The sequence below is a fragment of the Nematostella vectensis genome, chromosome 1, assembly GCF_932526225.1.
Source record: "Nematostella vectensis chromosome 1, jaNemVect1.1, whole genome shotgun sequence".
NCBI lineage: Eukaryota > Metazoa > Cnidaria > Anthozoa > Actiniaria > Edwardsiidae > Nematostella > Nematostella vectensis.
The window spans coordinates 14,859,831-14,884,923 of record NC_064034.1 but is presented as its reverse complement, the minus strand read 5'-3'; the positions used below and the strand labels follow the sequence as shown (position 1 = coordinate 14,884,923).

General features: G+C 40.7%; 2 protein-coding genes and 1 pseudogene across 3 annotated transcripts; 1 reads left to right on the top strand and 2 right to left on the bottom strand.

Annotated features, from left to right (window-relative positions):
• Nucleotides 1-5,912: 5,912 nt before the first annotated feature.
• On the bottom strand, nt 5,913-12,309 carry LOC5504518. Its single transcript, XM_032372840.2, has 4 exons — nt 11,627-12,309; nt 7,892-7,982; nt 7,117-7,217; nt 5,913-6,846 (listed from the first exon to the last, which is right to left on the bottom strand). Exons 1-4 carry the CDS (start codon nt 11,663-11,665, stop codon nt 6,790-6,792), a joined length of 288 nt encoding a protein of 95 aa, XP_032228731.2. The 5' UTR covers nt 11,666-12,309; the 3' UTR covers nt 5,913-6,789.
• Nucleotides 12,310-12,905: 596 nt separating this feature from the next.
• LOC116612198 lies at nt 12,906-15,720 on the top strand (annotated as a pseudogene).
• Nucleotides 15,721-16,222: 502 nt separating this feature from the next.
• Nucleotides 16,223-21,027, bottom strand: LOC5504509 (mitochondrial inner membrane protease subunit 2). 2 transcript variants are annotated; one of them, XM_032372837.2, is made up of 5 exons: nt 20,806-21,027; nt 19,565-19,668; nt 17,526-17,591; nt 17,075-17,177; nt 16,223-16,736 (listed from the first exon to the last, which is right to left on the bottom strand). In XM_032372837.2, exons 1-5 carry the CDS (start codon nt 20,929-20,931, stop codon nt 16,476-16,478), a joined length of 660 nt encoding a protein of 219 aa, XP_032228728.1. In that variant the 5' UTR covers nt 20,932-21,027; the 3' UTR covers nt 16,223-16,475. The 2 variants fall into 2 exon arrangements, with proteins under 2 accessions (XP_032228728.1, XP_032228729.1); XM_032372838.2 differs by lacking the exon at nt 17,526-17,591.
• Nucleotides 21,028-25,093: the final 4,066 nt, after the last annotated feature.

Sequence of the window (25,093 nt, the reverse complement as noted above, 5' to 3'; positions counted from 1 at the left end):
TATAGGATTAGCCTATATCTGGACAGGGCTTTGGTTTTAGTTCAAATTTTCTATTGATGCCGGTTAATTTTTGCCATAGTCCTGCTGGCTGTCTCAGACGCTGGACTCCTTATATAGGATTAGCCTATATCTGGACAGGGCTTTGGTTTTAGTCCAAATTTCCTATTGGGGCCGGTTAATTTTTGCCATAGTCCTGCTGGCTGTCTCAGACGCTGGACTCCTTATATAGGATTAGCCTATATCTGGACAGGGCTTTGGTTTTAGTCCAAATTTCCTATTGATGCCGGTTAATTTTTGCCATAGTCCTGCTGGCTGTCTCAGACGCTGGACTCCTTATATAGGATTAGCCTATATCTGGACAGGGCTTTGGTTTTAGTTCAAATTTTCTATAGATGCAAGTTAATTTCTACCATAGTCCTGCTGGCTGTCTCAGACGCTGGACTCCTTATATAGGATTAGCCTATATCTGGACAGGGCTTTGGTTTTAGTTCAAATTTTCTATTGATGCCGGTTAATTTTTGCCATAGTCCTGCTGGCTGTCTCAGACGCTGGACTCCTTATATAGGATTAGCCTATATCTGGACAGGGCTTTGGTTTTAGTTCAAATTTTCTATTTTTTTAATTTTTGCCATAGTCCTGCTGGCTGTCTCAGACGCTGGACTCCTTATATAGGATTAGCCTATATCTGGACAGGGCTTTGGTTTTAGTCCAAATTTCCTATTGGGGCCGGTTAATTTTTGCCATAGTCCTGCTGGCTGTCTCAGACGCTGGACTCCTTATATAGGATTAGCCTATATCTGGACAGGGCTTTGGTTTTAGTTCAAATTTTCTATAGATGCCGGTTAATTTTTGCCATAGTCCTGCTGGCTGTCTCAGACGCTGGACTCCTTATATAGGATTAGCCTATATCTGGACAGGGCTTTGGTTTTAGTCCAAATTTCCTATTGGGGCCGGTTAATTTTTGCCATAGTCCTGCTGGCTGTCTCAGACGCTGGACTCCTTATATAGGATTAGCCTATATCTGGACAGGGCTTTGGTTTTAGTTCAAATTTTCTATTGATGCCGGTTAATTTTTGCCATAGTCCTGCTGGCTGTCTCAGACGCTGGACTCCTTATATAGGATTAGCCTATATCTGGACAGGGCTTTGGTTTTAGTTCAAATTTTCTATTTTTTTAATTTTTGCCATAGTCCTGCTGGCTGTCTCAGACGCTGGACTCCTTATATAGGATTAGCCTATATCTGGACAGGGCTTTGGTTTTAGTCCAAATTTCCTATTGGGGCCGGTTAATTTTTGCCATAGTTCTGCTGGCTGTCTCAGACGCTGGACTCCTTATATAGGATTAGCCTATATCTGGACAGGGCTTTGGTTTTAGTTCAAATTTCCTATTGATGCCGGTTAATTTTTGCCATAGTCCTGCTGGCTGTCTCAGACGCTGGACTCCTTATATAGGATTAGCCTATATCTGGACAGGGCTTTGGTTTTAGTCCAAATTTCCTATTGGGGCCGGTTAATTTTTGCCATAGTCCTGCTGGCTGTCTCAGACGCTGGACTCCTTATATAGGATTAGCCTATATCTGGACAGGGCTTTGGTTTTAGTTCAAATTTCCTATTGATGCCGGTTAATTTTTGCCATAGTCCTGCTGGCTGTCTCAGACGCTGGACTCCTTATATAGGATTAGCCTATATCTGGACAGGGCTTTGATTTTAGTCCAAATTTCCTATTGATGCCGGTTAATTTTTGCCATAGTCCTGCTGGCTGTCTCAGACGCTGGACTCCTTATATAGGATTAGCCTATATCTGGACAGGGCTTTGGTTTTAGTCCAAATTTTCTATTTTTTTAATTTTTGCCATAGTCCTGCTGGCTGTCTCAGACGCTGGACTCCTTATATAGGATTAGCCTATATCTGGACAGGGCTTTGGTTTTAGTCCAAATTTCCTATTGGGGCCGGTTAATTTTTGCCATAGTCCTGCTGGCTGTCTCAGACGCTGGACTCCTTATATAGGATTAGCCTATATCTGGACAGGGCTTTGGTTTTAGTCCAAATTTCCTATTGATGCCGGTTAATTTTTGCCATAGTCCTGCTGGCTGTCTCAGACGCTGGACTCCTTATATAGGATTAGCCTATATCTGGACAGGGCTTTGGTTTTAGTTCAAATTTTCTATTGATGCCGGTTAATTTTTGCCATAGTCCTGCTGGCTGTCTCAGACGCTGGACTCCTTATATAGGATTAGCCTATATCTGGACAGGGCTTTGGTTTTAGTCCAAATTTCCTATTGGGGCCGGTTAATTTTTGCCATAGTCCTGCTGGCTGTCTCAGACGCTGGACTCCTTATATAGGATTAGCCTATATCTGGACAGGGCTTTGGTTTTAGTCCAAATTTCCTATTGATGCCGGTTAATTTTTGCCATAGTCCTGCTGGCTGTCTCAGACGCTGGACTCCTTATATAGGATTAGCCTATATCTGGACAGGGCTTTGGTTTTAGTTCAAATTTTCTATAGATGCAAGTTAATTTCTACCATAGTCCTGCTGGCTGTCTCACACATGTTAAGTTTTCCCACTGACTTTGCTTGCAATGACTTCGAGCAAGAAATCTTGGGCGCCATTATCACAAAGACAAAAAAGTTAAAACATGTGTTCAAGATATGTAATAAGCTTATCTGGGAACTCTACTAAAAGATTCCAGGCAAAGGCTATCGAGCTCCAGGGAGACTGCTTGATAGTCCAGCTGCGAAACAACGTTTGTTTGTTTGTATGCAAAAAAGGAATTGAATTGTGATTTCAGTTTGCTTTCCTGGTACGAAAAATCATCCAAATGCATGAATGAATGAAACTTGAATTGCTTACCTATCATTTTCACTTCGGACTCAGCTGCTTAGTTGCGATCAGATGCAAACTCTTGTGAAAAGTTGTATTAATTTGAGCCTGCTGACATGACGGAAAAACCTGGAACACGGGCAATTCCAGATAAAGAGAGAAGACACGATTACTTACAATGGATATAGGGACAGTGCTGAATAACGTATGCGCGTGCTCTGGCGAAAACAAGCACAATTGTAGTGTTAAAACATTCGAGAAAAGGTACGAAAGGTTGTCGCTGATTTGACTAACTGTACAGCATTAAAACCATACTGTTCAAAAGATGACAGATTTTTTTGATAATGAGGAAGTCATAAAGAAAATTATAGCCTTAGGTTTGGTATAGTTTTCTTAGTATTCGCCAAAATGTGACAGTTCGCAGGTAAAAAGCTGCCATTTCAAAACAAAAAGGATGGTTTAACCGCGCGGTACTGGAACTAGTCTTGCGTTTTTCAGCACTGGCGGCTATAGGTTCCTTGTTCTACGAACTGATTTTCAAAACACAAATGACGTGAGGCCGAAGTGCACATAAGCAGATTTTGGCTTTTTAAGATAATTTTTCCCTGTGCATCAGTTCAGGGACGAAAAGCTCAAATTTCAATGACACTACAAAAAGTCGCATCAATTTAAAAAAAAGTCGCACTTCATATTTTGTTTGCTATAAGTTACTAAGTACTCAGAGAAATTCTCCGCCTTACTCGATGTGAAATGGGCTTATTTGAAGCGTCACGTCATGTTTTTCCGTCATGTCGAGCCTGCTGCATATACCGCTGTGCAGCCAATGGCCACGGCCTGTGGTCAGTTCGGGCACGTAACATAGGGGTGTAGATGTCCGCTAAGCAACTAAGAAGCACCTATCATTCAGTGTTGCTTTTAGGACTGGTCGATTTAGGCGGTGTCATTCCAGTTGAACAAGTGTGTTTTTTTTGACACGTTAGTACAGCCCCCTGTGACTTAGTGTGATCAGTGTTCAAGGTTATAGATGATATTTGAGAAAACGTGTTAATGCTTTATGGAAATATATTCACTGAAACTCTAAATGCAAATATTGGCACTGTTCAGTCCGGTCACTATCCACCATTAATTGTGGATGGTGACCGGCCTTTTCGAAATTTGTCTTTTTCAGATCTCAGAGCCGAAGAAAGGACCTCGTCGACTCACTCGATTGCCTCGGAAGGCAGACCTCAATCACGAGACAATACGTCATAATAAGGATCTGATTTTTAAAGATTATTTTATTATGTATACTTATTTGATAATAAAACAGTGTTAGTGTGACAGCCTTTTTCTTTGGGCCTTCTATTTTATGGGGTGCGTGTAGCTTATTGGATACTGTACGCTAATGTGATTTACGGTGTTTTTAGATTAGTTCTTCTTCTCGCGATGTTATGGAAATAAAAATGGAGCTCGCACGTAATTGTTTCGGATCCCGACCTTATGTTCACAGTCTTAGTAAAATACTACGAAAAGCAACATCTCTCCTTTTTTCAATAAATTGTGAAGTACTTTTGTGTAGAAGTATTGATAAACAAACCCGCGCACAACATTATTAATAATCTATTGTACTGATTACGTTTTTACAAAATTTAAGACTGAGGCATCTGTTAAAGAACTTATAGCGTTCTGTTCTTACACATATTTATGGTCCCTCTTTTTACTCAAACTCCTATTTATTTTTCATTTCGTGTGTGGGAGGGCGAAAAGAGATCGCCGATGTCTAAACGGGATTAATAGCAGGCACGTTCCCAGGATTGGCAGAGAGGGGTTGCGTAGTCATAGGCATCGTATAGAAAAGCGTATTATTTGAAGTTTCACGCGATCATAAATCATAAATTCAACATTTTCTTCTTTTTTTCCCCTTTTTCAATCGTGAAGGATTTACAAAATCGTGGAGGACTTTCAAAATCGTGAACGATTTCAAAAATCGTGAAGGATTTTAAAAATCGTGAAGGATTTTAAAAATCGTGAAGGATTTTTAAAATCGTGAAGGATTTTTAAAATCGTGAACGATTTTGAAATCGTTAAGGATTTCCAAAATCGTGAAGGATTTTGAAAATCGTGAAGGATTTTGAAAATCGTGAACGATTTCGAAATCGTGAAGGATTTTTGGAATCGTTTACGATGGCCCAGGACGGTGAACTGATCCGGATTTTTAAAATCGTGAACGATTTTGAAATCGTTAAGGATTTCCAAAATCGTGAAGGATTTTGAAAATCGTGAACGATTTCGAAATCGTGAAGGATTTTTGGAATCGTTTACGATGGCCCAGGACGGTGAACTGATCCATCAGTTCACCGTCCTGGGCCATCGTGAACGATTCCAAAAATCCTTCACGATTTCGAAATCGTTCACGATTTTCAAAATCCTTCACGATTTTGGAAATCCTTCACGATTTTGAAAATCCTTCACGATTTTTGAAATCGTTCACGATTTTGAAAGTCCTCCACGATTTTGTAAATCCTTCACGATTGAAAAAGGGGAAAAAAAGAAGAAAATGTTGAATTTATGATCGCGTGAAACTTCAAATAATACGCTTTTCTATACGATGCCTATGACTACGCAACCCCTCTCTGCCAATCCTGGGAACGTGCCTGCTATTAATCCCGTTTAGACATCGGCGATCTCTTTTCTCCCTCCCACACACGAAATGAAAAATAAATAGGAGTTTGAGTAAAAAGAGGGACCATAAATATGTGTAAGAACAGAACGCTATAAGTTCTTTAACAGATGCCTCAGTCTTAAATTTTGTAAAAACGTTATCAGTACAATAGATTATTAATAATGTTGTGCGCGGGTTTGTTTATCAATACTTCTACACAAAAGTACTTCACAATTTATTGAAAAAAGGAGAGATGTTGCTTTTCGTAGTATTTTACTAAGACTGTGAACATAAGGTCGGGATCCGAAACAATTACGTGCGAGCTCCATTTTTATTTCCATAACATCGCGAGAAGAAGAACAATCTAAAAACACCGTAAATCACATTAGCGTACAGTATCCAATAAGCTACACGCACCCCATAAAATAGAAGGCCCAAAGAAAAAGGCTGTCACACTAACACTGTTTTATTATCAAATAAGTATACATAATAAAATAATCTTTAAAAATCAGATCCTTATTATGACGTATTGTCTCGTGATTGAGGTCTGCCTTCCGAGGCAATCGAGTGAGTCGACGAGGTCCTCTCTTCGGCTCTGAGATCTGAAAAAGACAAATTTCGAAAAGGCCGGTCACCATCCACAATTAATGGTGGATAGTGACCGGACTGAACAGTGCCAATATTTGCATTTAGAGTTTCAGTGAATATATTTCCATAAAGCATTAACACGTTTTCTCAAATATCATCTATAACCTTGAACACTGATCACACCAGGTCACAGGGGGCTGTACTAACGTGTCAAAGAAAACACACTTGTTCAACTGGAATGACACCGCCTAAATCGACCAGTCCTAAAAGCAACACTGAACGATTTCGAAATCGTTCACGATTTTTTAAAATCCTCCACGATGGCCCAGGACGGTGAACTGATCCGATATTTTCTAGCACTCGAATAATAACACCATGTAACAAGCAACTGGATAACTCGGATCTGCACAACACCACAAAATGCGCCGATTAACACGGTGTAACAAAGGTATTTTCTAGCACTTGTATAATAACACCATGTAAAAAGCAACTGGACAACTCGGATCTGCACAACACCAAAAAATGCACCGATTAACACGGTGTATTTTCTAGCACTTGTATAATAACACCATGTAACAAGCAACTGGACAACTCGGATCTGCACAACACCAGAAAATACACCGTGTTAATCGGTGAATAATGGAGGATTTGGTTGGGGAAAAAAGGGATGTGATGTATGGTTTTGGTTAGGTTAGGGGGCTATGAAGGGTTGTGACAGGAGTATCAAAAACTAAAGAAATTAATCAGAACACCAGGTACCTCGGGGAGAAAGCTGAGAGGAATCATCTGAAATTTCCTGTTGATGTAAATTAAAAAAAAAAAAACTATGAATACAAAAGTATTGTGCTGTCCATGAAACAACATTTCGCATGACATGTTGAAGAGACATTTGATTATCAGGTAGGGAGCTAGTGGTTGTTTAAGAACTAGAAAATTTCAGTCGGGAAACTATTAAAAAGAGTTTCATGTTCCTAATATGGTGTTAGTGTTTGTAATAGGTTGTTACACTAGATCGATTCATTTGTTACTCCCTGATGTATATGTAACAATAATCAACCCAAGTTACCTGTAAATGACTTCTTGTAAGGCAATGGCCTCCTCTGACGTCACATTGCCTTGGATAAGACTCTCGATGTAAAGTTTGGACTGAAACATCCGCACAAAACTCTGTCCATCAAAAAGAAAACAATTAGCTTAAAATCTACCCTCAGCAAGATACAACATGTTTACAACTCTTCTATCACAACAAAGTATGCTTGCAAACCTCTGCTTGCAGACAATACATACGAGACGACATTTTTACAACATGCCAGTGACATGCAATTAACACACTGTCAACATGAAACAAGATGCTTGTAAGACGTAGCAAGCAAAACACATAATGCTTATAACGCGCTGTTAACGAGAGACAACGAACTCACAACACATTCCATACACGACGTGATAAAATTCACAGAAGCATGTTTCAAGGGGCACTCGCACGCTTGTTCTAAGAAAGTTTAATAAAAAAGTGTGGAACAAACCAGGATCTAGTTGGTGTATTTATCCATTTCAAGCGTTTGAGTAAAGGTACAGCCTGTTCCGAAAAATAAAATAAATAATTCATTATTAAATGATTATTATAACATTTATTTAATTATTCCGCATGATTTTGACTGTTTTTAAATTTCGTTGATTTTATTATCATGATTCAAAAATGCTTTCCTAAAATACTCTTTGAATTTAACCAGTATACTGTTAATGATAGCAAAACCAGTACCAGCACCATTAGATTGGCTTAGAAATACGGTACCATGACAAAAGGTTTTTGTAACTTGAAGCCCTTGTGAGCCCGCAATCACCTCGAGTGTTTCCATAGTGATATCCGGTATGGCAGCACGTTTGTCGACAGTGGTCCACTTGATGTGCTGAAGTATGGCCAACCGCACAGACCTGGGAACGAAAAAGAGATCACAGCTGTGGACGACAGTGCTGAATAACGTATGCGCATGCGCGTGTTCTGGCGAAAACAAACAAATCTCAGTGTTGAATCGTTCGAGTAAAGGTACAAAAGGCTGACTTCGGTCGCTGTTTTGACTTACTGTACAGCATTAAACCATACTGTAAATAAGATGACAGATTTGTTTGATAATGAGGGAGTCATAAAGAAAATTTTAGCCTTAAGTTTATCTAGTTTTCTTAGCATTAGTCAAAATGTGACAGTTCGCCGGTAAAACGCCGCCATTTCAGAACAAAAAGGCTGGTTTAACCGCGCGGTACTGGAACTAGTCTCTTGCGTTTTTTAGCACTGTCGCTGTGGACAGAGATACACCTTATTCAATCAGGATGCAGTACGAAAAGCAATGTATTACATGTTACACTGAATAGCAAATATATGTCAAAATCTCGGCCTCTGCAAACCATGCAAATGTTTAGAACACAAGCAATATAAATATCACGGTTCCAAAACCTTTATTTGCTCATTTATTGGATACAAATAAATAATACACATTGAAGAAATTTGTTCTTTAAAAAATTCGTCTTAGGACACTACATAACATATATTCAAAATTCAAGACATTTTTATCGTATTGATTGTATCGTATTGTTTTATATTAGGCCCGACCTTATCACCAAACTGTGTTCTGTTTTATCGTGCCCAGTAAAGCCTTGTGCGAAACCAAAACATAAAGCGCGAGGGACATATTTACATAAAATAATGACATCAGAAAAAAAAACGTCTTTTGTCGTTATGTTATTGACGTTGGTGAAATAATAAGCTTATAACGTTATAGGGCTAACCAGGGAAGCGTCTCAGGATTAAGGCTGATGAAGTAATGGGGCTAACCAGGCAAGCTTATCAGTGTTGAGCGTAACGGGGTTATGGGGCTAACCAGGCAAGCTTATCAGTGTTAAGGGTAAAGGGGTTATGGGGCTAACCAGGCAAACTTATCAGTGATGGCGTAAGGGGGTTATGGGGCCAACCAGGCAAGCTTATCAGTGTTGAGCGTAACGGGGTTATGGGGCTAACCAGGCAAGATTATCAGTGTTGAGAGTAACGGGGTTATGGGGCTAACCAGGCAAGATTATAAATGTTGAGAGTAAGGGGGTTATGGGGCTAACCAGGCGAGATTATAAGTGTTGAGAGTAAGGGGGTTATGGGGCTAACCAGGCAAGATTATAAGTGTTGAGAGTAAGGGGGTTATGGGGCTAACCAGGCAAACTTATCAGTGTTGAGAGTAACGGGGTTATGGGGCTAACCAGGCAAGATTATAAATGTTGAGAGTAAGGGGGTTATGGGGCTAACCAGGCAAGATTATAAGTGTTGAGAGTAAGGGGGTTATGGGGCTAACCAGGCAAACTTATCAGTGTTGAAAGTAACGGGGTTATGGGGCTAACCAGGCAAGATTATAAATGTTGAGAGTAAGGGGTTACGGGGCTAACCAGGCAAGCTTATCAGTGTTGAGAGTAAGGGGGTTATGGGGATAACCAGGCAAGATTATAAGTGTTGAGAGTAAGGGGGTTATGGGGCTAACCAGGCAAGATTATAAGTGTTGAGAGTAAGGGGGTTATGGGGCTAACCAGGCAAGCTTATCAGTGTTGAGCGTAACGGGGTTATGGGGCTAACCAGGCAAGATTATAAGTGTTGAGAGTAAGGGGGTTATGGGGCTAACCAGGCAAGATTATAAGTGTTGAGAGTAAGGGGGTTATGGGGCTAACCAGGCAAACTTATCAGTGTTGAGAGTAACGGGGTTATGGGGCTAACCAGGCAAGATTATATATATTGAGAGTAAGGGGGTTATGGGGCTAACCAGGCAAGATTATAAGTGTTGAGAGTAAGGGGGTTATGGGGCTAACCAGGCAAACTTATCAGTGTTGAGAGTAACAGGGTTATGGGGCTAACCAGGCAAGATTATAAATGTTGAGAGTAAGGGGTTACGGGGCTAACCAGGCAAGCTTATCAGTGTTGAGCGTAACGGGGTTATGGGGCTAACCAGGCATGATTATAAATCTTGAGAGTAAGGGGTTACGGGGATAACCAGGCAAACTTATCAGTGTTGAGAGTAAGGGGGTTATGGGGCTAACCAGGCAAGCTTGTCAGTGTGGAGGGTAAGGGGGTTATCGGGCTAACCAAGCAAGCTTCTCAGTGTTGAGGGTGAAGGGGTTATGGGGCTAACCAGGCAAGCTTCTCAGTGTGGAGAGTAACGGGGTTATGGGGCTAACCAGGCAAGCTTATCAGTGTTGAGAGTAAGGGGTTTATCGGGCTAACCAGGCAAGATTATCAGTGTTGAGAGGAAGGGGGTTATGGGGCTAACCAGGCAAGCTTATCAGTTTTGAGGGTGAGGGGTTATGGGGCTAACTTGGCAAGCTTATCATTTTTTAGAGTAAGGGGGTTATGGGGCCAACCAGGCAAGCCCATCAGTGTTGAGGATAAGGGGGTTATGGGGCTAACCAGGCAAGCTTATCAGTGTTGAAAGTGAGGGGGTTATGAGGCCAACCAGACAAGCTTATCAGTGTTGAGCAGGTGGTGGTCGCACCGTGACCCTGATGCATAATGGGGCGAAGCCGATAGGCAGAATGGGGCAAATCATTTGTCGAGTGCACTTGTCCGAGCAAGGTCTCCTCCTCGGAATCACTCGCGCTTTGTGCAATGGAGATCAATGATTTGCTGCCCCAAAATTAATATCAAAGAATTAAAAAGGCAAACTGCGGCTATTGATGCCTCATGCTGGATTCACAGTGCAATCAAAGTAGATTTAACTTTAAACAAGGACCCGTGGTATAAAAGGCGCTGACCTGGTACAAGTCGTCAAATGCAGAGCTCCGTAAATATCGAAAAAACAGAGCCGTAGATTAACTTTAATCATTTCGAAGTTGAAACTAATGTTCTGGATAAACAAAGCAATGACGGCGAGCTTCTTGGGAGTGTTTTTTTTACGGCAAAAATTTTGATTGAAAATAAAATTCAAAAACAGCACGCGCTCGTTTGAAATAACGATATTCTTTAGCACGTGTAAAAATAAAAAAAACCTTTGCTTCGAAAGCGCTTCCTCATATCGTAGTACAGTTAAATAAATGGGAAAAAAGCCAAAATTGAGTCGCAATATTCGTGCAAATACAACGGGGAACAGCAGGGTTTTCTTCGAAAAATATAATCGTTTAAGACTCAAGGTGACTTCTAAACCTTTTATTAAAGCAAATAAGGGTTTAAACAAGAATAATTGGGATTTCTATGAAGCCAATTTTGCGATTTTATAGTATGCCGAGAAACATAAAGGTAAATTGTAACAAGAGAGTTGCGATAAATTTGTTTGTCGCCAAATAAAAGAATTATCCTGGTCTAGACCTTCAAGGATATTGCATTAGTGAAATTTGATCTTTTGAAGAGTATTTTCGCTGCTCACATGGGAAAAATTCGGGTAATAACACACCTGGTCATTCTTGAAAATTAAACCGACATCATTCGCATAAAAAAATCACTCCCATGATGCATCGGGGTCACGGTGCGACCACCACCTGAGTGTTGAGGGTAAGGGGGCTATGGGGCTAACCAAGCAAGCTTCTCTGGCTTGAGGCTGAGGGGCAATGTGCCTTACCTGATGAGCTTGTTGGGTTTGATTACTGTAAGTTCTCATAAGCTCACGCTAAAAAAAGGAACAAAGAAAGCATTACCACACAAGTTTATGCGCTGAGTATCAAATTTCTTTAAAACGCCAAGAAACATCACAATTCCTTGGAATAATCATTGGGTACACAAAAATGTTTCTGATATATAGCAGAAACATGCGCGCACGAGAAATAGTCTATCAGAAAGAGTCTAGCAGACTAGATAACAAGAACTCATTTACAAAAAATTTGTAAATGTACATAATGTACATCCTTAATTTACCAACTCTTCAGGTTATATCTTAAACAACCATTTACCAACTTTTTCAGGTCAACAAACATACCTCAATAAATTTGTATACAAGTATTTGTAAAATAATATACAATTTTTGCTGTTTTAGCCTTATTGGGAGAACAAGGTTTGACGAGAGTGCATTTAATTTAAAAAAGAAACATTTGGTTTATTTTTATGGCAAAGAAGTTGTCTTTGTGTTTTTATGCTTCCTTGGTTTATACAAAGTCCTTGTGTTTTTATGCTTCCTTGGTTTTTTACGTCCCGTCTTGGCCCGACTGGTTCCAATGTGTGTATGCTAGTGTGCTTCTAAAGTTCACATTTATGTATACATACTCGCAAGGATAGTTTGGCTATCCGACGGAGTTATAGACTAGCAAAGGTCGCATGCGTGATCCGCACAATTGGCATCACGCTTGCCCGGTCGCAGCTCTAGATCCCACATGGATCTGAGCTGTGGTTTAAAGCACTTCGTTCGAGTCGAAGTCGCCCTGCAGTTTTTTTGCCGATGAAGTTTAACTGAGGCAAACCGGCTATGCCATGCTGACGAGTCCTAATAAGGACGAAACAGCTGTCCATGGTTGCCGAACTGCACGGGTAATAGACTGTGCTAGCGTCCCGTCTTGGCCCGACTGGTGCCAATGTGTGTATGCTAGTGTGCTTCTAAAGTTCACATTATACTTGAAGAAGGACAATTATCCTGAAGGTAATAGTCCAGCGGATATGTGCAGATTTTACCTTGAATTGCGCACTTTTTGCTAAAGTTATCGATTTTAGCATAGTGATAGTTTTTGATACCTCTTACAAGATAGGCTATAGAGCCAAGCTCAGTTCGGCTTTAATTTCTGATTAATAATGAATATTGATTTGGCCGCCATTTTGAACCGGAAGTAAACTAACTTTTTTTTCAAAAAAATAAATAAACTCGCACATTTTAAGAAAGTTTACTCATAGACAAATAAAATATAAATCAAAAAATGCATTTAAACAAAAGAGTTTTTAAAGTAACAAGATTTTTTAATTTTTGTAACTTTTACGGTGGCAGCGATTTTGAACCGGAAGTAGTCAAGAGTAAATACTGGCACGCTTGTTTCACTTTGCCGCTTTTAAACAAAAATGAATAAAACTTGTTTTAGGAGTAGTTTAAGGTCATCTTTTCAAGATAAGCTATGGAGCCAAAAGAAAATCTGATTTAATCACGGATTATCTTGGGATATTAAAATGGCCGATAATTTAATCCGAAAAGTCACGCGTCGATACTCACTATTTTCGAAAGTCGTCAAATGATTTAAAAGGCACATATAGCCAGCCCAAGTATACCAAACATTCACGCTTAATAGCTGGATCAAGAGAAAAGAAAGAAGACAAAAGCAAGTGCTTATGTGACAAGCCTGGTGGGGATACCAAGAACCACGGTGAGCGGGCAATTGACTTCAACGTCTGTAAACGACCGCACACGTGTGCAAGTGCTACAAGATGAACAGTTTCTAACAGTAGGAACTGTTAATCTGGTAGCCTCGGGTGTGCGCTTATCACTCTTCTTGTATTTCTTCCTTTTTCTACAGAAGAATCAAAGAAGTGTCTCACCAATTAGAATTTCACGCATTTACAGGTGATACTGTATTCTGTTGCGCGGGTAATTCTATTTAAAAAAATGCTTCATTACTTATTCGTATATGCATTAATCTGGTTTGATTAGAGTGTGCAGAAACAGGTTTGGAAACCTATTTCCGGTTTAAAAAAAAGGTAAAATTAATAGCAGAAACCTAATCAGTTTTGCCTTTTTTTTTTACAACTTAAAATTATTAAATGGATTTTATGAATATTTTAGTCGTAGACTTTTAAACAAGATGTGCATCTCTGTGCTTTCAAAAATGCCAAATTTAATCTCCAGTGCAAAATGGCTGCATAATAAACCATATTAGTCGGTGATAAAAGCCGATTTTATCCTGGCTCCATAGCTCATCTTAAAAAGGTTATTTCAACCTACAACTTCAATAAAATTGGTGTCTTTTGCTAAAGGGCGCGGGGTGAAATAAACGTCCGAGGTTTTATATTCGACTACTTCCGGTTAAAGGTGGCTATCACCTTTAAAGTTCCAAAAATGACAAATTTGCGGTTTTTTAAAAAATTTTGGGTTTAAATACATTCTTTGAATTTCATATTAGTTGTCTAGTGAGAAACAGTATCAAAATGTGTAAGTTTATTTATTTTTTATAACAGGTAGTTTACTTCCGGTTCAAAATGGCGGCCAAGCCAATACACTTTATTGATTAGAAATTAAAGCCGATCTGAGCTTGGCTCTATAGCCTATCTTGAAAAGGGTATTAAAAACTATCACTATGCTAAAATTGGTAACTTTAGCAAGTGCGCAATTCAAACACATATCCGCCGGACTATAAACGAAAACCTGAAAGCAGAATGTTGAGGAATGAGTATGTCTCTCTGTTTGTCTCATATAATATATATTTTTGTTACAGGTGAAAGCACCGACTGTGTAAACCTGTTTAGCCTGTTCGCTCTTGACGTCATTACCATCTCAGCGTTTGGCGTCGAAACAGACATCCAGACCGATCCGGACAGCTCCTTCTACAAACTGGCCAAAAAAGCCTTTCGAACGCCCATCTGGGTCAGGGCTTTCAGTATGTTCCCCTTCTCTGAGTATCTCAGCAAATACGTGGACGTTCTACCGAATATCGACTACTTTCTCAAAATTGCCCTGTCTATGGTGGAACAGAGGAAAAAGCATAGACCTCAGGGAAAAAAGGACCTGGTGACGCTAATGCTTGAAGCCCGTGAAGATACTGTGGATGGAGTACCAAGGCTAAACGATCAAGAACTTGCAGCACAATCCTTGACGTTTCTCCTAGCGGGTTTTGAAACCACAGCTAATACTCTCGCGAATACTGCATACCTCCTCGCTAGACACCCAGACGTGCAAGATAAACTAATACAAGAGTTAGATCTCGCCAGGAGCATCAGGGGGAACTCGCCGTTGTACGAGTACTCCCAAAAGATCGATTACCTCGATCGGGTAATCAACGGAAGCCTGCGTCTGTACCCCCCCCGGTTATCTTATCATAAGGCGATGCGACGAGGAATGCACCATTCGGGGGGTGCACTTCCCTAGAGGTGTTGACGTCAATATACCGGTTTACATCCTTCATCGCGACCCTGCAGTCTGGGAGAGACCCGACGATTTTGACCCCGAGCACTTTTCGCACGAAGCTAACGAGAAGCGTCACCCCTACTCGTTCATTCCATTTGGTATGAGCCCGCGCCAGTGCATCGGAATGAGGTTTGCGTTGATGGAGATCAAGATAGCTCTGGTGAATATTCTGGAGAAGTATAAGTTCTGCTCATCTGAAGAAACCCAAGACCTTTTGGAACATAGGGCAGTTATACTCATGGCGCCGCGAGATCCCATCAAGCTAAAGGTTGCCAGACGATAATCCCCCCTCTTTTCTCGCGCTTGTTTTCGTGCTATTCTCTTTTCAGGATATACGGGTGTCCAGGTCCCGAATGTATACACCTATTTAAATAAATCCTGCCGGAGCAAATGGCGAATGGTAATTCTAAGACCAATTAATGCTCGTGGGTATAATCATTTTTAAGAATAAAGATTATAAGTAATGCAATCGCAGAAGTTATTCACATTTTTCACGAGTTCCATGGAATTGTTTGAGAAAAGAACTGCCATTTGACAATTGGAGTAAGTAGGCAGCTGCTTTGTCTCCTATTATCTTTGTTCTACAAAGGAGTTCTTTTGTCTCTATTCTTCTCGTTCTTTGTTTCGAGGTGCGGATGTTAATTTGCCCAATCAAATTGCAGCTTGTAAGAGCTGCGTACTGACCCGACAATTGCCATTTGCACTGACAACTTTTTTTAGGTGTAGTGTATGTGAAATAATAATAATATAGCATACTGTAGTTTTATTGTTTCAATCCAGTGGTAAACTGAGGTAACAAAATAACACACTCCTCTCTCGGACAGAGAAACAATCCCCAGGGGCGGATCCAGGCCAGATCCAGTTGGCCCGCTCGGCCAAACCCTAAATCCGCCCCTTATCCCAGCCTTATCTAGAGCAGGGCTGTGTGTAATGCCAGTCGAGGCGATGGAAATTGTCCTCTTGTGGACACTTTCAAAGACGACGATAGCTAGTGGAATTGGACCAACTAGTCCAATTGTGAAACTTTAACAATAAGCAATTTGTAGGGTATCTAGCCCGATTTGACTACATTTTTATGAAACTGTACGAGGTGTACGTAAGCATAGAAAGATCTGTAGTCTCATCTCTTGTCAGTATTCCATTCTTTGTTTGATTTACGTGAATGCAATTACAAGAAATAGCGGATGTTTTAATTGCTTTTCTAGAAACGTAGAATAAGACAACAAACACAAATAATCTCAATATATGTATAAACAAAAAATAAAATAAAAAACCCTGCTTAGATGATTCTGAGTACATCGATGAAATAAGGGGTCCATCCTCCAGATCCTCGACCTAGGAATCGCATTCGAACGCTCGTTTCTCAGTGTAAGAATTTTTAAACTGGTCCAAATTTGCCGGGTACCAGACCACAGTCAGACAATGTATCAATGTCATTTGCATTCCACGTGCTTGATTCTTCGGTTTCAGATTCGCCTTCACTTTCATCCTGTTTGGTATCTTCAAAGTCATTTAACATTTTCAGTTCTGATTGATTAAGTGGGGCGCGGTGTTTTAGCAGTTTGTTTTCCACCCGACCCCACCTCCGGTAAGGCCAGACCACGTGCGTTGCCTTGGCTTGGATGAGCCCAACTGGGACCTGTAGACAGACGGATTGCTCCAGATAACGTTTTGCATGGAATGTGAGCGAAATGTGAGCCCCACCCCAAGTCAGACCAAGCCTTCAATAGTATTTTACTATGCACAGATAAATCAGAGACCAAAAATGACTTTACACATATATTTGACTTTTCTTGTTTTGTATAATTAAAAAGATGCTAATAGTCCATAAATAATGCCATTTCGTGTTTAAGATAGGTGTGTCTTTCACTTTTGGAAGAATACCTTCATAAGAATTTGTCTAGAAGCCAGCTGGGGTAATGATTACAAATTACAGGAAGTATAAAGGTTTAGATGACAATGTAAAAAATTACTTACCGGTCCGAACGTGTTACTATCCATGCTGTGATTCGAATTATCCCCTTCAATCCAGCAGTGACCCCTAGGAATCTTCACATATCTATTCTTATACCCTATTGCCCTGCAAAACAATCAACTATAAGCACTTACTCATAGGTACATATGTATTATTATTCTATAAAACAATGAGTATATAAGTCGCTGTCAACTACCACAAACAAAAGCAAGAAGTCATATCACTTCCTTGAATCTGTCAATGACAGATATAAGGGTCCTTGATTATATATAGTTTCTAGAGCTAGGCACTTTATTAGCCAGCTATAGCAGTGAATAGTACATCAATCACGATTTCTTCGAAAGGTAAGAAACTTTGGGGAGCAATAATAGGGTTCATATCAAAGAAGCCTAGTAAATAAAGGATTCCAAGCTATGCATGCAATATTTTTGCCATTCGTAATAATCAACTTACTTGACATGATCTCCTTGCAATGCAACTATTCTCTTGATCAACATTATATCAGGGTCATGTGGGTCACTAAGACGAAAATCAAGGTTCAAATCAATTACTCAAAATGTTTGTGGTCCTATTTCCACTCGGGAAGATGGGGATAAGTACCTAAAGTTTGAAAACTTTAATAAAAGCTAGCCTTTACAGGGTCCTGTGGGGATTCTTTAGCCAACACTGGTACAACCCAGATAACTGGATAAGTTTAAATACAGGCATATGAGCTAGTGAAAAAAAGGCTTTCAGCTCTTATTACATTATGCCCCACCTCCTTCCACATTTCCTTCTAATCACAGTTGATAAGATGGTGTTAGTCATGTTTGTGTGTATGAGGGATAAGGGATAAGTGGGTGTTTGGAGGGAGACAAATAGTTTGGCAATGTTTAAGAAAGTTTAAATTCCCTTCTCTTTGTGATCGAAGTACTGTATGCATTAATGGCTTCTCCTTTTTGTAAGCATTGTAAATAGATTCAAAGAAACTGTATTTTCTCTTTATTGGTACACTTAACTTATTAGCATATTTGGTACACTTTTTGTTTTTATAATAACGTCTTTTTTCAATGGAGTCTGGGCCATTCTTAGTTTTGAGTATTTTACAGCTTAAAGATAAGGATATAGTAACCAATGAACTATTAAAAAAGAATTAAACAAATGATTAATAAAATAACATTCAGGGTTGTTATTGTAAAGACAATTTGATTCTGCATTTTAGAATGCGTCACACTATTTGCTGCAATTTGATATTTGCTTCTTAGCATGTTCTAAAAATTTGTGAAATCTTGGGCTGGATGTTCTCATGAAGGTTCTAATAAAAAAGGGTGCATGTCCGCTTGTAAGGTGGTATTAACTTTATTGTTGTTATACCAGAGTTCAAAGGGAAATAATTAAGAAGGAACATTAAAATAATTAAGTACAATTTAGGGGAGTTGCTTTTTTCATTTATGGCTTACTTAAAAACCCTGATACTCTGCTCAGGTACATGTGAACCTGTCCTGATTTGTGAAGGCATGTGGTATCGCTTTATACAACGCCCTTCGTAAATTGCACATTCTGATTGTTCAAGGGTCCCTGTATTATTAGAGAACACATGCTTGGCATCAGCATGCGCATGCTCACCCCAAAAACTAGTTTGAATTGTTTGTAGAAAACAAATAGATCTTGTTTTGTGTATCTGTTCCCCAATAGAATCACATAAGAGATCTCGGCATGCTATGAACAACAGTCACAACTTGATCAGTCTAAGGGATAAATGGTCTTATAGATATGCATCCAACCAAGGTGACAGCAACTATTCTTCAGCCTAATAATAGCTCGAAATCTTTGATATATTTAAAATCATACAAGGAAAGAAAAGCAGAATCACCCCTTTCAACAAAACACTCAAAATACCATACAAGGGAGAGAGATCAGCAAACACAGCTCAAGACGCAAATAGATACTTTTATTCTGATCCCCCATGGCCTCAAAACACAATGTCCACGCCTTGAAATCTTGTGAAAACACTTGGATATCATTACAGATTGCAAAGCTTTTTTGGAGATCCAGGAAAAATCGAAAAATTTACAAGGGGAGGGCCAGTCAACACTCCTCTTCCCAAAGTCAGATGGTTTTTTGTAAGTCTTTTCACCCCAAAGCCAAACAAATCAATTCCAGGTCATACAGACCCAGAATAGCAGTGTAAACAATTTTGGAATCAATTAGGTTTCAGAAAAGACAGCATTTAGGAGAGCTGTGGTGGTTCATTGGAAAATTTTGTTCTCATCCAGCAACCATCAATTTGTGCTCGAATTAGCACAACGACAAGGGATTAAAAATGGGACCGCAAAGCATTGTTGGAAAGCAAGGCTACCACTGACTAGGAAAAGTGGTGTTGACTTTGACGGGCTGTATAACACTCAAAATAGGGGGGAGGTATCTGTTTTCAGTCTGTTTTTTTTTTTGTAAATTGAGCTAAAAAATAGCCAGGAGTCAATGGGTTAAATATCACCTTTTTCACAACTTACACTATAGACACAACATCTCCTCTCTTGATACCTTTGAAGTTTTTCACACACCATTTGTTGAGGACCACTATATCACGAGTCTTGTAATCAGTATTAAATGATGGCTGAAATAAAAATATTTTGATAATAAATCTTTTCCTTTCAAAATAAAACATAGACTCCTCAACAGGCATCTTATCAGTAAGATGAATGACAATTAATGGAATTGAGCAGCAGCAAAGGTTAGTTAGACAGTACACCATCAAACGGGTCTGGGTAAACCTTAAGAGTCGAGAGTCAGAGGCCGAGAGTCAAACAAGATATCTGAAAATCCATGAGTTTTACATTTTCTTTGCTCTAGAATTTTATTATCTATAAAATACTGCATAGCCATGGTCTCATGTGACAATCCGTCTCATATTTCTTGCAAGATGACTACTGCAGTTTTCGTGAGACTGCTGCTGATCATCTCCTCATTTTTTAAATATTTGGGAGAGGGCATGCGATAGATAAAATTCATGAGCGAGGAAAAGTAAAACTCTTCTATATTTTAGATATCTTTCGGTTTCGGCCCTCAGTCCTTCTTCTTCTTTCATATAACCCCATCTCCTTCTATGCGAAGATTCTTATGAGGTATTAAAATGTCAACAAAAGCGATAATAACAAAAATATATAATAAGTTATGTTTAAAAAGTTAATGCAATAATAGTCCGCTTGCTTTCTTAAAAGCGTTAAGACTGGCTGCCCTTGCAATTAGTCTCTGCCTATAGTCACAAGCGTCGGCCTCTGACTCTCTACTCTCAAATCTCAGGGTTTACCCAGACTCCCATCAAACTAGTGGTTTATTTCAAAGTCAGAACATTTATATTTCAACAAGAATTACAACAATTAAGTTCAGCTGCTCATGCAACAAACTTTGTTTGTAATAGACCTTTTACATTCACCATGAGCAGAGGCTACATCTGCATGTATCAATAACAATTTCAGTCACTACCGGCTTACTATAGCCTATGGGACAATATTTGTGATATCATCGATGGTTGAATGTTAATTAAACCAATATTTAACCCCACAAGATATGATCTAACCAATTCATTATTAACTATGCTTGAGGTTAGTGTATTTCTTGAACGTTTTGGAGCATGATCGCAGTCTTAGCGGTCGCAGTAGAGGAAAGAAAGCGCTGGATTCCCGAGCATGGCTTTGAAGTAGAAAACTGTGAGTATCAAGTACTTAAGTGCGGCGTGTATTCTATTTCTTACCTTCATGGAGGAACCATGTACTGTAGCCAGGCACGCAATATTATCTACCAACACAATTCCAATAGGTAAGCTCAAGATAAGCCCTTGTGCAAAAGCCTTGCCATATCTAAACACGAAATTGCTCATATCCGTGTACAGGAAGCCGGAAAGGGGGAACTATAGGATTGTGTTCGATTTCCATGAGAAATCCGCCATTTTTAATGATTTTAGTAACCGCTGACCATAGAATGTTGACGCTCACCCCTCCCCCACCACCCAACCTTTCGTAATATATAGATTTAGGCATTGCCTAAAAGCGGAGCTCAAAACGACCAAATCTTTGCTTATTATTGCTTAATAAGTTGAGAAATATTAAATATTACTATATTTCTGTTTTTGACGACGTCAACGATTTTACAGATCACATCTACATTGACATCTACATGACACATAACAAGTATACCGTAAATGACCTAATAAAGGCCCCCTATCTAAAGAACGCCTCTGATCTAATGGATGGATGGATGGATACAGACAGACAGACAGACAGACAGACAGACAGACAGACAGACAGACAGACAGACAGACAGACAGACAGACAGACAGACAGACAGACAGACAGACAGACAGACAGACAGACAGACAGACAGACAGACAGACAGACAGACAGACAGACAGACAGACAGACAGACAGACAGACAGACAGACAGACAGACAGACAGACAGACAGACAGACAGACAGACAGACAGACAGACAGACAGACAGACAGACAGACAGACAGACAGACAGACAGACAGACAGACAGACAGACAGACAGACAGACAGACAGACAGACAGACAGACAGACAGACAGACAGGCAGGCAGACAGACAGACAGACAGACAGACAGACAGACAGACGGACAGACGGACAGACGGACAGACGGACAGACGGACGGACGGACGGACGGACGGACGGACGGACGGACGGACGGACGGGCGGGCAGACAGACAGACAGACTGAAACGCTTGGTTTTAATGGCTGGACGATTAAAAAGTCGTTTGTTTCTAATGTTGTAACGATGAACTTGTCTAGGTGGCAAAAGATGGTGTAGTTTGTGGTCTACATCAGAGAGCACAGAATTAAAGAGCTTGTCACACAAAACCTTGCGCCTATCATATAGTGAGCATATACCATAATTACACATATGTCGCGGTAGGGCATCGCTGGCGATGCAATGGAGAGCGCACGTTTTTGCGGAGGACCGAGGTCATGTCTGGTGTGAGGGTGTGTGTGGAGAGATTTACTATGGCTTTGCGGTGTGTGTGTTGTGTAAGACGTTTGAGGTGGGACCTTTTGTGCTGGTTTTGGTAGTGCGAGGGGGAAGGCGGCGGTGGTGTACTGATAGTGATAAGAAGGAGAGTGTCCGAGTGGGAGTGCGGGGGTGAAATCTATATAGTCATATATTAGGGTGACGGTGGGTGTTGAGGTTGGTGTATTTGTTGTGTCTGTATGGGTGGTGGCGGCGGTGTGAGTTTGTGGGTGTAGGTGGGCGTGTGATGACGTGAAGTGCGTGTAGGATGAGTGGTGTGGGTGTATGGTATTGCGTGTGTGTCTTCGCGGTGTAGTGGGGGCAGTGAATTGGTTGTGGGTTATGGGATGGTGAAGTGGAGTAATAGGGGTGTCTGGTGACTATGTGTAGGAGGGAAGGTGGTGGTAGGCGGGGTGGCTGTGTGTCTTTTGGGCGTGTGGTGCTGGGGGAGTGGGATGGTGTGGGGGTCCGTATGCCTAAGAGTGGTGGTAATGGCATGTTGGGGTGGAGTTGAGGTGTGTAGGTGGGGTTAGAAGTTTGGGGTAAAGGGGTGGAGTGTCAGTGGTATGAGGTGGGTATGGGAAGGTGTGGGTAGTAGGGCAAATTTAGTGGTAGGTGTGGGGAGGAGGGCTGGGCGGTGAGGTGTAGTGGGAGGGGTTGCAGTGTGGTGCGGTGGGGGTGTGGGTAGTAGAGGGTTTGGGGGGAGGTGTGTTGGTATGGCTAGGTGTAGGAGTAGGTGGGGAGTGTGGTGGAGGGGATCGGGGAGCTAGGGGGGGACTGCAGTGTATAATGAGGTTGGTCGCTAGGGCTGGGTTGGGGGAGATAGATAGTAGGGCATCGACTTGCGTGGGGGAGAGGTCGTCAAAAAAAATTATGGGTAGGAGATGTTGTGTGAGGGGGTAAGGCATGTTGGAGTAAAATATAATCTTCAATGTAGTAGGGGTCTGTATGGTGAGGTATGTTAGGTGTGGAGGTGTTAGAGCAGGGTGTGGGTGTGTGGGTGGATTGGGTTGTGGCAGTAGTGGTTGACATGTGTGGGCTTAAAATAAGCCCTGTTGTGCCATAGCGACGGCGGGTGGAGAGATTATAATGATGAGTGTAAGCAATATGGAAGGGAGGGGGGTTGTGTGTTAGTATAAGAGGAAAAGTGGAAAGGAGGTGAGGTGTGGGAGGGGGTACGTCTTGGGATCACAAATTGTGATACAGCTCTTTCCCCGTATGGTACATAACTTTTTGGTTTGGATCAGGTATTCGTACCAAGACGCAGGGTCCTAAAGTGGTGTGGTAGTGAGGTGGGTGTGATCATATAGTATGGTGATGTTGGAGGGTGATGGTGAAGGATGGCTAGTAAAGTAATGTAGATTGGAGATGGTAGTAATGTAATTACGGTGAAAAGATGGATGGGCTAAACTAGTAGGCGGTGGAGGATGGTGTAAAGATAAAGTGGGACTATAGAATAGGTTGTGGTAGTTTGTGGTGGGTGATGAAAAGAAAGGGATGAGTTAAATTGTGATATGCAGGTGAAAAAAATATGGTGTGGTATGGAGATGGCTAATGGCTGTGTTGGTGGGGGAAAAAAGTGGTATGGTGTATAGGTTAGAGTGGTGGTGAGGGAGATGTAGATGAGGCTAATAATTAAGCGTGATGGGTGTGTATGTGTTACAATGGTAGTGGTGCGGAGGTAGATATTAAATTTGTGAGGTTATGGTGTAAATGTGGGTGATAATATATCGTTATGAGAGAGTGAATGTGGTATTAGAGTATGAAGGAAGGCGGTGATAGAAGATGTAGATGATGAAAAGTTGAGGTGGAGAGGTGGTTGTGTAGGGAATGGTGAAAGTTAATTTATATTTGTGAAGTTGCAGTGTGAAAGAAGAGAAAGGGGTGATGGGGTTATCGGATTATGTTCGGGTGGTTGAGATTATGGATTATGAGACAACGAGTCAAGGTTATTACAAGAAATGGGGTTGATAATAAAACGGCATGAGAGTTATGAATGAAGGGGTTTTTGTGTTGAATGGAGAAGGTAGTTAGTAAATATGGTATTATGTGGGGATTGAAACAGTTCTAATCGGTAACTGGTGGCGAGTGTTGTGTAACGGATTTGAAGGTGATGGCGGCATTAGTGAAATCTGATGAGGGGAGATAATGAGAGTGTGAACAAAATGATGGGTAGTAGTCATTGTGACAAGACTCGTGCAGTTTTTTTTGAGAAAGTGTGCTGTGTGTAGGGTAGGAAAGTAATATGTAGGATAAGAGAATCGAGATGACACTGAAACGTAGATAAGACAGGGAGAATTGTTTACCCTAGATGAAGCAATAATCGGTGGTAAGAGATTAGGGGAAAAGGCCAAAGGCATGAAGAAAACAACCGGCATGTATATGTAAATCGAACATAACAAAATAAAAACAATAAGACAAAAGTGTGTAGGCCATTTCAAAGAGCACTGCGAAATATAGAACTATATAGAGGCATATAACGCCAAACAAGACTTCTCAGCAGGGGACGAGGTCTATTGGTTGGTCATATACGAACCTGGAGCATAAAGCGGGGAGACGTAGGGGAAAGCTAGGGGAAAAGCGGCGATGATCGTGCGAAGTTCGTGGACGATCTCATCTTACTAGAAATAGCGCCTAGGAATTCTCCCCCGGTCATGAACTTCCTCGTGGAGGATATCCACAATTATGCGAACAGTTACAATATGGTTTTGAATCATAAAAAGTGTAAATCAATGACCGTTGACTTCCTTGATTATAACAGCTGTGTGTGGGGTCCCATTGTTATCGGCAACGCGGTCGTGGAGCGCGTGAGCACTTTCAAATTACTCGGTGTTGTTATTTCTCACGACCTCACATGGGATGCTTACTGTGAAGTTATAATCAATAAAGCCAACAAAAGGCTATATGCACTACGTCAGCTTAAGAAAAGTGGTTTAGGGGAAAGTGATCTAGTCGATGTGTATTGCGCCCTGATTAGATCGATTGTTGAATACGGCTGTGTGTTTTCTCTAATCTAC